The sequence below is a fragment of the Lactuca serriola genome, chromosome 2, assembly GCF_051521515.1.
Source record: "Lactuca serriola cultivar US96UC23 chromosome 2, Lser_US96UC23_V15, whole genome shotgun sequence".
NCBI lineage: Eukaryota > Viridiplantae > Streptophyta > Magnoliopsida > Asterales > Asteraceae > Lactuca > Lactuca serriola.
In genome coordinates, this window is record NC_136409.1 from 155,171,221 (window position 1) to 155,185,395 (window position 14,175).

General features: G+C 39.5%; 1 protein-coding gene and 1 non-coding gene across 2 annotated transcripts; one reads left to right on the forward strand and one right to left on the reverse strand.

The window, feature by feature from the left end:
* Positions 1 to 249: 249 nt before the first annotated feature.
* Positions 250 to 1,023, reverse strand: LOC145089686 (uncharacterized). Its single transcript, XM_079028087.1, has one exon. The coding sequence runs from the start codon at positions 1,021 to 1,023 to the stop codon at positions 250 to 252; it is 774 nt and encodes a 257-aa protein (XP_078884213.1).
* Positions 1,024 to 1,909: 886 nt separating this feature from the next.
* LOC145091151 (small nucleolar RNA R71) lies at positions 1,910 to 2,016 on the forward strand. Its single transcript, XR_013702039.1, has one exon. It is a non-coding gene; the product is annotated as a small nucleolar RNA R71 (small nucleolar RNA).
* The last annotated feature ends 12,159 nt before the right edge of the window (positions 2,017 to 14,175 follow it).

Here is a 14,175-nt window from a genome sequence, read left to right on the forward strand (position 1 = left end):
TCTATCTGCATGGTGTACTCGCCGAGTGCAGGTAAAGGACTCGGCGAGTTGGCAGCTGAATTCACGAATTCAATTTCCTCTTCGCATGGACTCGACGAGTAGATCGACACTACTCGGCAAGTTGATGTTTCAGATTGCTTCATCAATTCTTCATACTCAGCTTCTTCCAACAACCTCTCGATCTCCAGTAAGTCTTTTTCAGCATCAAATTCTTCATAAAAAATGGTGGACTTGTTGGGATCTTCATTATCATATTCCTCCCATCAATTCATCAAGCATGTCAATCGAGAACACCAGGTCATCACTATTTCTTGCATACTTCATAGCTTGATCAACCCCAAAAGTGACTGAATCATCTCCTACCCGTAAAGTAAGCTTCGAGTCTCTCTTGTCTACTATAGCACTTGCCGTGTTGAGGTAAGGTCTTCCAAGGATGATCGGGACTTGAGGATCCGCCTCCATGTCTAGAATTATAAAATTTGCGGGAAATACGAACTTGTCCACCTTAACCAATAAGTCTTCACATATGCCTCTTGGAAAGGTGACTGTCTTGTTTGCTAAGTGAATCGCCATACGAATTGGCCTTGGTTCCGAGAGATCCAGCTTCTTGAAGAATGAATACGGCATGAGATTCACACTTGCTCCCGAATCGGCCAAAGCAAGAATGGTAGCTAAGTTACCAAATTGGCAAGGCAAAGTCAAGCTTCCCGGGTCACCCTTCTTCTTTGGTAGCTTATTTAGCATGGCAGCTGAGCAGTTCTCATTAAGAACTACCTTTTTCACTTCCTCCAGCTTCCTTCTATTCGTGAGAAGTTCCTTAAGGAATTTTGCATATTTTGCCATTTGTGCGACAGCTTCGATGAAGAGTATGTTGATTTGAAGAGCTTTAATATGATCAAGAAACTTCTGGTACTCCTCTTCCTGCTTTTCTCTCTTAGCTCGGGCTGGATATGGCAATGGAGGCTGAAAGGGCTTTTTAGGAATCTGATTTTTCGAGTTTGGCAGTGGACTCGTCGAGTCCATATTCTGGACTCGGCGAATAGGCTCTGTTCCATGAAGATTCTGATTTTGGTCTTGAGTTTCTGTATCCTCCTTCTACAATTCTTTGGGTGCTTCATTCTGAATAGGGGCCAGAGGAGTGATTATCTTCCCACTTCTTGTTATGACTATGTTTATGTGCACGCCTCGTGGGTTATTTTCGGTTTTACTAGGAAGCTCGTCCGGTGATCTTTGGTTGATTTGTTGAGCAAGTTTCCCTAGCTGCGTTTCTTTGTTGTGGATAGATGCTTGCTGGTTTCTAAGCATGGTTCTTGTTTCTTGAATTGCAGCATCATGATCACTATGTCTCTTTTCTGAAGCAGCTACAAATTTGGTAAGCATCTCTTCCAAACTTGGTTTTCTTTCTTGTGTCGGCTCCTCCTTTTGGTAAGAACCTCTTCCTTTCTGCCTGTACTTCTCCTTCTTAGCCTTCTTGTACTGTTCATAACGGAGCCACTCTTTCTTTGGTTTTGGCCAATCTTCATCATATCGGTCCCCACTTGAGTAACATACTTGCACCCTCTTGTTGCCGTTTTCATCCAAGTCGCAGTCTCTAGTAAGATGAGGCCCATTGTAGTTTTCACAACCCACCCGTATAGCATGTATCGTTTGGTCCATATTGTCCATCATCATATCCATGTTTTTCAACATAGCCATAACTGCTGACAAGTCTTCTGAAGCTGCATACGCTGGCCCCCTTGTCACATCATTTCTTGGATTATGATATTCTCTAGAATGCTTAGAGAATTCTTCAATTAGTTGCTTTATCACTAAAGGTGCCTTCTTCATATGTGGGACTTGCGAGTCAAGTAATTGCCTTGTTGTAACATTTACTCCATCATAAAAGATGGAGACTTCTTGCTGACTATTGAGGTCGTGATGTGGGCAATTCCTTAGCAAGCGCTTATACCTCTCCCAAGCTTCATATAGTGACTCTCCAGCTTGTTGTTCAAAGTTGGCTATGGCTTTCTTGAGCTTAGATATCTTAGATGGTGGGCATAATTGATCAATGAACTCTTCTTTCAGCTGAGCCCATGTAGTGATGGTTCTGGGTGGTAGTGACTTGAGCCAATCCTTTGCAGCACCCTTCAAAGTAACCGGAAGCATGCGAAGTAGCTGAGTTTACCGAGGCACGTTGGGAACATTGAAATAATCAGCTACATCATTAACTTCATCCAAGTGCTTGTAGGCGTCTTCGTGATCTTTTCCAGTGAAGGGATCTCTTTATGTAAAGCTAGGATATGACCCTTAAGCTCAAAAGTAGCAGTTGCAGGAATTGCGGGCTGCACAAGTGTGACATCCCCAATTTCACGGCCAGAAAAGACCGATTTGTTTATGCTTTGTTTTATAAAATCAGAGTAATCTTTTGATTAAAAGAGTTGCGGAATTTGTTCCCAAAATAAAATATGATAAAATTTATCAAAATGTTTCTCAAAGAGAATGTATTTTCATTAAATAATAAAACCTCGGGATGTCATGTTCGATATAGACCAAAAGCATATACAATATAAAATAAACCTTACAACAGTTATTTATAACTACTGATCTATAAACCAAAATCACTCGTCAAGTCCACCAACTTATACTCTTGTGCCATCACCTGTAATGCAAAGAAAACTGAGTGGGTCAGGCTTGGGAGCCTGGTGAGCGTATAGGGTTTTCAACCCACAATAATACATTTATTATATTCCATTATCAAACAATCAACTCAATTACCCATTCCCATTATCTTCATTTAATCTTCTCAAAAGATATTATCCTAAGGGTCATCTCCTATATCATGTTTACCTCTCATCTCCTTACATCTTATTTCATTATATGTTTGTTCTTAAGAACTTTTCCTAAGGATCATCGCCTGTATCATATAGATAATACTAATTCGGGGATCACTCCCTCAATATATGTCTAGTAAAGGTTAGGGTATCATCGCATGATTACACAGCCACAACATCGCCTGGACTCGTAAATCATAATAAGGGTTAGACTATCATCGCATGAATACGCAGCCACAACATCGCCTGGACTCGTAATTCATAATAAGGGATAGACTATCATCGCATGAATACATAGCCACAACATCGCCTGGACTCGTAAATTCATCACCTATCTATCATCACCTAATTATCATCACAATTATATCCTCACCTTTCTCTTATCACATTCTTTCAACACACATCAACTAATTCATCTACCCATGTTCTACCCAACATATTTGTAGATATAAATTACATATATAATGTAAATCATTTAACACCCATATAAAAACATCAATTCCAAGCCCATCTCATATAGACAATTAATATATAACACATAGCACGTATTTCATAGCAAATACTTCATAATTATGTGTTAGAAGAAAGTAACTACACACTCACTTGATTAGACGATGCCCGGACAGCACTACGGCTTGCATAAGTAGTAATCCTCAGCAGATCTGGAAGATCTCTACAAAAATCGGACTTCCCGCGGGCAGAGCTTCGGCTCGGGAATCGCACTTCTCGGGATCTTCGAGATCTCGGGACTTGCTTCGGGGCTCGAGAATATTACCGGGTCTTCGGGGTACTTCTGGCAGGCAAATCGATGCAAAACGGGAGAGAGAAGAGAGAAAATAGCAAATGAGTCGGTTGCCCTCGCATCCTATTTATAGGAGGCTGGAGCCTCGGAGTATGCGGGGCGTACAGGCGTACGCGGGGCGTACGCGTCCGAAACATCAATGCATGCGTCATCCAAAGAACTCGAGTGCGAAGGTCGTCATGCTTCGCTGTACGCGGGGCGTACTTCGGATGAGTCCGATGACTCGCCTTCGGATAATACCGGGATTTAATAATTAAATTTAATTATTAATTCATTAATAAACTTCGAAAATTCATATCTTCTTCATACGAACTCCGTTTTCGACGTTCTTTATATCCACGCGTAGGTGAGACTACACTCTACGACTTTCGTTTAGACTCCGTCGGCTAATTTTGACTTTTATTTTTATTATTTATTTTTAATAGGTCGGGATAGAAAATTTCGTTATAAATTCATAACTTCTTCGTTTGACGTCCGTTCTTGCCTAACTTTTCGTCGTTTCACTACTAACAACGAGATCTTCGATTCTCATTTAGATCGCTAAGGCTAAATATCACTCTAACGTAAAATTCACTTTTTACGTCATTCAGCGTTGTGCCGGTTCTGTCGCGAAACTTCAACAAGTCATAACTTCTTCGTTATAACTCGGATTTTGGCGTTCTTTATATGCACGGAAACCTTGTAACATATACTACAACTTAGTTAGGATTATTCATCCTAAATAATTTTCTATCAAAAAGTCATTTTTGACGCTTATTGTCTCTAAATTGACTAGCCCGGATCTACGGGCGTTACAATTATCTCCCCCTTAAGATGATTACGTCCCGGAATCATCAACGAAATAGGACTTGCATAATGATTCCACACGTTATCTCTTCATCCTAGGGAATAACCGTAACTTCAATGTTTCCTCGATAGAGTATTTAACTCTATGGCTTTCTTGACCGCAGATAATGCCCAATCTTGCATCTGCTTATCGTACTATGCTGTACCTTCTATCATAACTTCCAAGTTACAAAATAAGTCCTTATTGTGGACTCTTTCTTCTTCTCAGGATAAATAATTTCATTTATATATTGTAACAAACCGATGGGTCGTGTCCCGATGACCTCTTATCATAGTCGGACTCAATTGATATGACCACTAGGGTCGGAATGACAACCGTCTTACTAGTCATTACCTCAACAATGGTAATGACATGCTTGAATAAAATGGAATCAATTACTAGCTTCTTGGTAACCTTGCGACTTCCCATGATCCAAGCGTGAGTCCTGTGCTTCCGGTAGTATAGATCTCTACTACCATTCACACCTACTCATACTCCTCCCAAGTATTGTCTCGTAGTTAACCAAGTCACCATACATAAATCATATAATCATTCAACACATCAGATAACAAAACCAGGGTTTATATTAATTCTTGAAACTATTACACAAAAGTTCAAGTTGACCCTATACTATGCCTCTAATAGGCTACATCATAAGTTACTATTCGCACTGTTACTTCATAACTTGATCGTTGGATATAAAATCCTCATCCTTGATTCTCTTCGTCGAGGATCATGTGGAATGCCCTTGGTTGTGGCGGTACATTTTTCTTTGCAGCTTTGTCCTTCTTTGGGCAGTTCTTCGAAATATGACCACCATCTCCACATTCGTAACACTTCCTATTGTCGAATGTACAATCTCTGGAATAGTGATCGGTCCTACCACACTTATAGCAGGTCACTTCTCCATCGCATCTTCCGAAGTGCTTTTTCTTGCACTTTTCACACCACTTGGTTTCATCTTTTCCTCCGGATTTCGAGATTTTGGTTTCTTTGTCAATCATTAAAGATCCCTCATGTTTCCTTTTCCCTCCAACTTCAACTCTCTCTAGACCCTTTTCCCTTATTTGGGTCTCCACATTCTTGGCTGCCCAGATGGCGGCTTTCAGAATGGTTGCTTGCTTGACTATCGGACCAAAGTGCGCTGGTAATCCATTGGCAAACTTGTTGACCTTGGAAAGTTCAGTTGGAATTAGGTATGGAATAAGCTTCATCTTCTCCGTAAAGCTTGTAGCGTATTCAGTGACGCTCAATTTTCCCTTCTTTAAATTTTGGAACTCATTGTTGATTTCCAGAAGATCCTGCTCAGAGCAGTATTGCATTTTCATTTGCTCCACGAACTCTTCCCAAGACATCTTGCCAGCTTCCCCCTTGGGCATTGAACCGGCTAGTAACTTCCACCAGCTCAGTACTCCAGATTTTAAAAGAGGGATTGCAAGAACGGTCTTCTATCTGTTGCTACACTCGCAACTTTCAAACATTGTCTCCATCTCGGAGATCCAGTCCATGACTTGCACCGGTGTCGGGCTCCCAAAGAGACATGGTGGTTTGGATGCCATGAAATCCTTGTACTTGCATCCACGTCCATCATTTTCTCCATTCTGATTGTTTCGGCGAACTATTGGTGGGTTGGCTTGACCAATGGTCCCACTATAGTTCCCTTCCTCTGACTGCCCCTCATTCAGCTCAGGCTGTTCAACTGGTATTGAGGGTTCACTGTTGTTGTTCAGCAACAATTGTCTTATTTCCTCCTTTTGTTCAGCCATCATGGCTTGAATCATTGTTTGCACTCCAGCCATTGTGATTGGTTCATGTGTTGCTGCTACCACAACCACTCGCTCAACCACAGGTGGTTGATTCCTGTTTTCGTTCACGCTTCCAGCTCCACTCCTGGTTCTTGTCATTTTGATCTATACACCAAATAAGGTGAAATTAGATCCTTATTCACGACAGATATTCAAATCATCCTTATCACTCCGAAACGTTTACATGCTAGTTCTAATATCGTAGTCGTACGCTTAGAATCCTACACATATAAGGTTTCCAGATCCGGTCGGCAACAGACCATAGATCCGAACAAATAATATCATATATGGCAACATATAACATTTAGCACATAAAAGCATCTCAGACAACTTTCCTAAGATAAGCTAGTGCTCGTGTCTAAAATTTAACATACACACATCTCACAATCTCCACTTAGCATCCTAAGTTTAAGTCTAGAAATCCTACAAATTCCTAGTTCGCTTAAACTAATGCTCTGATACCAACTGTGACATCCCCAATTTCACGGCCAGAAAAGACCGATTTGTTTATGCTTTGTTTTATAAAATCAGAGTAATCTTTTGATTAAAAGAGTTGCGGAATTTGTTCCCAAAATAAAATATGATAAAATTTATCAAAATGTTTCTCAAAGAGAATGTATTTTCATTAAATAATAAAACCTCGGGATGTCATGTTCGATATAGACCAAAAGCATATACAATATAAAATAAACCTTACAACAGTTATTTATAACTACTGATCTATAAACCAAAATCACTCGTCAAGTCCACCAACTTATACTCTTGTGCCATCACCTGTAATGCAAAGAAAACTGAGTGGGTCAGGCTTGGGAGCCTGGTGAGCGTATAGGGTTTTCAACCCACAATAATACATTTATTATATTCCATTATCAAACAATCAACTCAATTACCCATTCCCATTATCTTCATTTAATCTTCTCAAAAGATATTATCCTAAGGGTCATCTCCTATATCATGTTTACCTCTCATCTCCTTACATCTTATTTCATTATATGTTTGTTCTTAAGAACTTTTCCTAAGGATCATCGCCTGTATCATATAGATAATACTAATTCGGGGATCACTCCCTCAATATATGTCTAGTAAAGGTTAGGGTATCATCGCATGATTACACAGCCACAACATCGCCTGGACTCGTAAATCATAATAAGGGTTAGACTATCATCGCATGAATACGCAGCCACAACATCGCCTGGACTCGTAATTCATAATAAGGGATAGACTATCATCGCATGAATACATAGCCACAACATCGCCTGGACTCGTAAATTCATCACCTATCTATCATCACCTAATTATCATCACAATTATATCCTCACCTTTCTCTTATCACATTCTTTCAACACACATCAACTAATTCATCTACCCATGTTCTACCCAACATATTTGTAGATATAAATTACATATATAATGTAAATCATTTAACACCCATATAAAAACATCAATTCCAAGCCCATCTCATATAGACAATTAATATATAACACATAGCACGTATTTCATAGCAAATACTTCATAATTATGTGTTAGAAGAAAGTAACTACACACTCACTTGATTAGACGATGCCCGGACAGCACTACGGCTTGCATAAGTAGTAATCCTCAGCAGATCTGGAAGATCTCTACAAAAATCGGACTTCCCGCGGGCAGAGCTTCGGCTCGGGAATCGCACTTCTCGGGATCTTCGAGATCTCGGGACTTGCTTCGGGGCTCGAGAATATTACCGGGTCTTCGGGGTACTTCTGGCAGGCAAATCGATGCAAAACGGGAGAGAGAAGAGAGAAAATAGCAAATGAGTCGGTTGCCCTCGCATCCTATTTATAGGAGGCTGGAGCCTCGGAGTACGCAGGGCGTACGCGTCCGAAACGTCACTGCATGCGTCATCCGAAGAACTCGAGTGCAAAGGTCGTCATGCTTCGCTGTACGCGGGGCATACTTCGGATGAGTCTGATGACTCGCCTTCGGATAATACCGGGATTTAATAATTAAATTTAATTATTAATTCATTAATAAACTTAGAAAATACATATCTTCTTCATACGAACTCCGTCTTCGACGTTCTTTATATCCACGCGTAGGTGAGACTACGCTCTACGAATTTCGTTTAGACTCCGTCGGCTAATTTTGACTTTTATTTTTATTATTTATTTTTAATAGGTCGGGACAAAAAATTTCGTTATAAATTCATAACTTCTTCGTTTGATGTCCGTTCTTGCCTAACTTTTCGTCGTTTCGCTACTAACAACGAGATCTTCGATTCTCATTTAGATCGCTAAGGCTAAATATCACTCTAACGTAAAATTCACTTTTTACGTCATTCAGCGTTGTGTCAGTTCTGTCGCGAAACTTTAACAAGTCATAACTTCTTCGTTATAACTCGGATTTTGGCGTTCTTTATATGCACGGAAACTTTGTAACATATACTAAAACCTACTTAGGATTATTCATCCTAAATAATCTTCTATCAAAAAGTAATTTTTGACGCTTATTGTCTCTAAATTGACTAGCCCGGATCTACGGGCGTTACAGCAAGTCCCGATTTAGCCATAGTGATAGCTAAATCGTCCTCAAAATCGGATTCGTGCTCGTATGTAGGTTCTTCTTCATCCTCGGTCTCGTACTCGGTGTCTTCTTTAATCGGGTCTTCGATTGCTAAAGAGGCGCTGGATGCTCCTGATTTGCTGCTCTTCTTCATGCTAAAAACGGACTTGAGGTTCTTTTGTGGCGAATTCTTTGAAGAAACGGATTCTCCAACAGCTTTTCCTTTGTTCCTCCTTAGTGCAGATTTCGGGTCTTCGAGAGGAGGGACCAGAGGTGTATCAGATCCTCGGGTCATGAAACAACTACAAACAAACAAGAAAAAATGCGTAAAAAGAACAAAATTGAAACAGAACGAAAATGAAAAATAGTTTGGCAAACAGTAGGGTACTCGCCGAGTAGGTGCAAATGCACTCGGCGAGTATCCTATTTAAAACTAAAAAAAATAAAAAGCTAATTAAAAGACTTCTAAGAAACTAATAAATTCTAAAACCTAACCTACTTACTGTATTGCTAAAAACATAACTTTGTGCAAGAAAAACTCACACAAAGGATCGATAAAATTAGGAATTAGACTTAATTTTGGAACCGTTCCCCGGCAACGTCGCCAAAAAAAACTTGATGTGTGTCAAATGCAATGGTTTTATTCCTACTTTTAGTTGATAAATTAATCACACAAAGGCAGTGAACATGTCTTTTAGTGGTATAGTTGGATAAGTAGGGTGTCGAACTCAGGGAACGGAAATTAAACTAATAACTAATTTTAATTAAGCAAGTAATAAAAGTAAAAAGGGTTTTTCTCTAGTTTTACAAGACTAGAAACTTAAATACACCACATAAGCACTTAATTAACTAAACAACTAACACAAGTAACAAATTCACCAAATTTGATAAAGAGTTTCTGTTTAGGTCCAACCAATTCACTCCTATGGTTATTTATATGATAGATCAATTGTTATTGGTTACCAACTATAGTGGTTAGGTTCATGTTCATTACTACTAACCCTTAGACAATTAATCCATTCAAGCAGTGGCCAATTGTTTAAACTAATTAATTCCCTAGTTCAATTATTTGGATTAAATAAGATTTGTAATCGGTTAATCAAGTTGGTGTTTCAATTAACATCTTGTTTGTTGGTTTCTCAAACAAGCTCACACATTAATTTACCCATTCTCTAATTAATCCTAGTTTCATGTTCATTATTCCTAGGCATATGATAAAGTGTTCACATAAACATATGAGGTTAACAACTAAGAGATGTTCATGCAGCTTAATTGTCTTCCAATTAACAGAAAATAGTTGTGGTTAATGCATAAGGTTCTTTAACAAACTTAATTTAATGAAATCACCAATAAATAATTAACAAAAGTAATAATTAAACCATAGGAGTAATGTGGTCTTCCTAAACATAAACAATACGAATTTAGCTAATGGTTACAGTAAAAACAAACTCAAAAACAAATTCAACTAGGCTACACATGCTTAAATCCTAAAATTAAGTGGAAGGTATAACCTAAATTTCCTTGATTCTTCAAAAGATCGAAGGTTAGGGTTTCTCAGGTCTCCAAAGGGTTCATCAATCGCAGGTGTAGCTCCCCAAAAGCCAGAAGTATTCCCCAATTCGGATAAAGGTTCGATATTTATAATTATCACAAAACAGGGGCCACTCGGCGAGTAGGTCACCCAACTCGCCGAGTAGATGCGTAAAATCTGTGTATTGCCAGGAGTCTCGACTTATCTTCGGGAATATTCTTGGGTACTCGCCGAGTAGCCTCGCAGACTCACCGAGTTAGTGTGTTTTTCCTCATTCTTCATTCTTTGGTCTCTAATTGCTTCTCCTTGTTCCTTTTTACTTCCAAGCATGTCTTTTCGACTGAAAACAAAATTTAAGCATTATTAAGTACCTTTTGTCCATATTATGCATATAATTAGCTAAAAATTTATGCTAAACATATGACTAATTATGCGAATATCAGTTTTCAAAATCAGAGGCTAATTGTTTGAGGATCTCGAGGTATAATGCTAATCTTTCACCTTTCACTGCATAACATCCATTGAAGTGATTAGTTAATAATAAAGAATCAACAAATACCTAAAGATCCTTGATTTGAATATCCTTAGCCAATTGCAGTCCCATGATGAGTGCTTCATATTCCACTTCGATGTTGGTTGCGTTGAATTCGCAACTAACTGCCTGGGGTAGGATGTCCCCCTGTGGCGATTTTAGTATGATCCCTAGCCCAGTTCGTTTTTGGTTTGATGCTCCATCCGTGAATAGTGTCCATTTTCCCAAGTGTTCATCTTCTAGGAGTTTTATAACTTCAATTTCTACTTAGTTTTGTAGATCATCACTAAAGTCATCCATAAAGTCTGCTAATGCTTGTGACTTTATGGCGGATCTTAGCTCATATTAGATGTCAAATGTGCTTAAATTCACTGATCATTTTTCCATCATTCCTGGCATCACTGGTTTTCTCATCACATTCTTAATAAGATAATTAGTTTTCACATGTAAAGTATGTGTCTCGAAATAATGTCTTAACTTAGTAGAAGCAGTTACTAATGCAAGAATTAATTTTTCTAGATAAAATACCTAGTCTCAGGATCTAGAAGACTTTTACTTACATAGTAGATAGGATGTTAGTGTCCGTTACGATCCTTGGCTAGAATAGCACTTACCGCATTTGAGGATACCGAGAGGTAGAGGAGAAGTGGTTCTCCATCTATAGGCTTCAACAGCAGTGGCGCGGAACTTAAGTATCTTTTGATTTCCTAAAAAGCTTATTTGTGTTCTTCGGTCCATTCAAACTTCTTGTTATTACTCAAGATATCATAAAAGGGCTTACACCTTTCTGGGGATCTTGAAATGAACTTGTTTAGTGTTGCTACTCTTCCAGTTAGCCTTTGGATGTCTTTTGTTGAAGATGGATATTTCAGCTCGACAATTGTTTTGATCTACTCCGGGCTTGCTTCTATTCCTCTCTTGGTTACCATATACCCAAGGAACTTGCCCGACTTCATCCAAAAGTGGCATTTATATGGATTCAACTTTATGTTGTATTTTTCTAGAATGTCGAAGGCTTCTTTGAGATCCCTGATATGATCTTCAGTTTTCATTGACTTCACCACCATGTCGTCAATGTAGACCTCCAAGGTGTCCCCCATCTTGTCTTTAAACATCTGGTTCACCAGTCTTTGATGATGTTGCACCTGCATTTTTAAGACCAAAATGCATTGCAATGTAACAATATGTACATGTTGGTGCTATAAAGGTTGTATCTTCTTGATCAGATGGATCCATCTAGATTTGTTGGAATCCTGCTGAAGCATCCATGAAGGTTAAGAGTTTGTGTCTAGTCGTTGCATCTATCATGGAGTCAATGAGTGGTAGAGGAAAAGGATCCTTTGGACAAGCCATATTAAGATCCGTGTAGTCTACACATACTCGCCACTTGTCGGTCTTCTTCTGTACGCCAACTACATTAGCTAGCCATCTCGGGAACTTCACTTCCTTGATCATCCCTGTCTTGGGGAGCTTTTCCACTTCTTCTTGGATGATCTGATTCATTTCAGGTGGAAACTTTCTTCTCTTTTGATGTATCAGTCTGAAAGAAGGATCATAATTAATTTTATGAGTGATAATACTCTTTTCTATACCTGTCATATCTTCGTGTTTCCGTGGGAACGTCTTGCTTCTGGTTCGAAGGAAGTTTAACAGGTCTTGCTCAATTTGCTCGGGTATTGAGGATCATATGAGGACTTTGGCTTCAGAATCCTCGCTGCTCAGGGGTACTTCCTTCATGTTTTGCTCCTTCGTTTCCAGAACATGTCGTGCCCCTGCCTTAATTTCTACGCTTGTTGGGGTTTCATCGTAGGCTTCATAGAGGTTTTATAACATTCCTTTGACTCTTGTCGATCTCCCATGATCTTCACTATTCCCCACGGAGTAGGCATCTTTACACACTGATGATATGTTGATGGAACTGCTTTCATTTCGTGGATCCACGGTCTATCTAATATCACATTATATGAAGATAAGGTGTAAATAACGCAAAAATTTTGAATAGATTTTGCCCCCTCTGTGTATATTGGTAGCTTTATCTCCCCAATGGTGTGTTTCGTTTCTCCGCTAAATCCTATGAGGACTGAGCATCTTTTGATTATCTTCGATTTTGGTATGTTCGTCCTCTTCAGTGTATCCAAGACTATGATGTTGATCGAGGATCCTCCGTCGACAAGGATCTTTCTGACGAAGTGATTGGCAATGTACAGTGTTATTACGAGTCCGTCATGGTGAGGATCATGGATCTCTTCCATGTCTGTCTCGTCAAACGTAATTTCTTTTTCATTGCTAACCGAGGTATTCTTCCATGGTCTATCCTCCTTTTCTGTTTTAGAGACCTTGGCGTATCTTTTAGCCTAAGAATAAGAAGTACCACAAATGTTAGATCTGCCAGAGATAACGTTAATTATCGTGGTGTTTGGGGTGGATAATCTGGTTTCTTCAGGATCTTGTGACCATCCTGGTTGTTTTCTTTGGACTTTTCTTTCTTTCTTCCAAGGATCTCTTTAAGATTCCGTTTGCTAAAGAGATAGCTGATCTCCTTTCTTAGAGCTATGCAATCCTCCGTCATCTGACCGAAATCTTTGTGGTAAGCACACCATTTAGACTTGGCTTTCCAACTGGTGGACTTGTTATCCTTCTTTGGCCACCTTGCTTTGTCTGCGAGATCCTGCATAGCATAGATTAAACCTGAAACATCCACAAAAAAAATAGTCATTGATCTTAGGAGGCTCCTCTTCCTCTCTTTCATCTTCAAGGGCATTAACCCTGTGATGATCTGGTTTGGAATAAGGATTCGATTTTTAGGATCTTGGAGCCGAGGATTCGGCCTTCCTGTTGGGATCCTCGTATTAACTTGAAGGGTTGGTCCTCTTCGGGACTTCTTTATCCTCTTGAAGCCTTATGAACCTCAATGCTTGGGACCTAAATCCATCCAATATCTTGAATGGAGTCATCACGAGATCTTCATAGAAGGGTGAATCCATCCTTGGACCCATCTTGAAGGCCTACACAACAGTCACCATGTGAATGTTGGGGATGCTCACAGCTTCCCTGCCAAACCTGTTAACAAAATCCCTAAGTCATTCCTTAGGATCCTGAACCACCCAATAGAGATCATTAGTGATCTTCCCGAAGGTTCTGCTACAAGAAAACTAGTTATTGAAAATATTGACTAAATGTGCAAATGAAGTGATACAATAGGGAGGAACGTTTAGCAACCATTTAAGAGCATATTCCGAGAGGGTTGAACCAAAGCCTTTGCATAGGCAAGCTTCCTTCATGTACACTGGGATGGGAATGATCTCCATCCTTTCTCGGTATTGTGCTACGT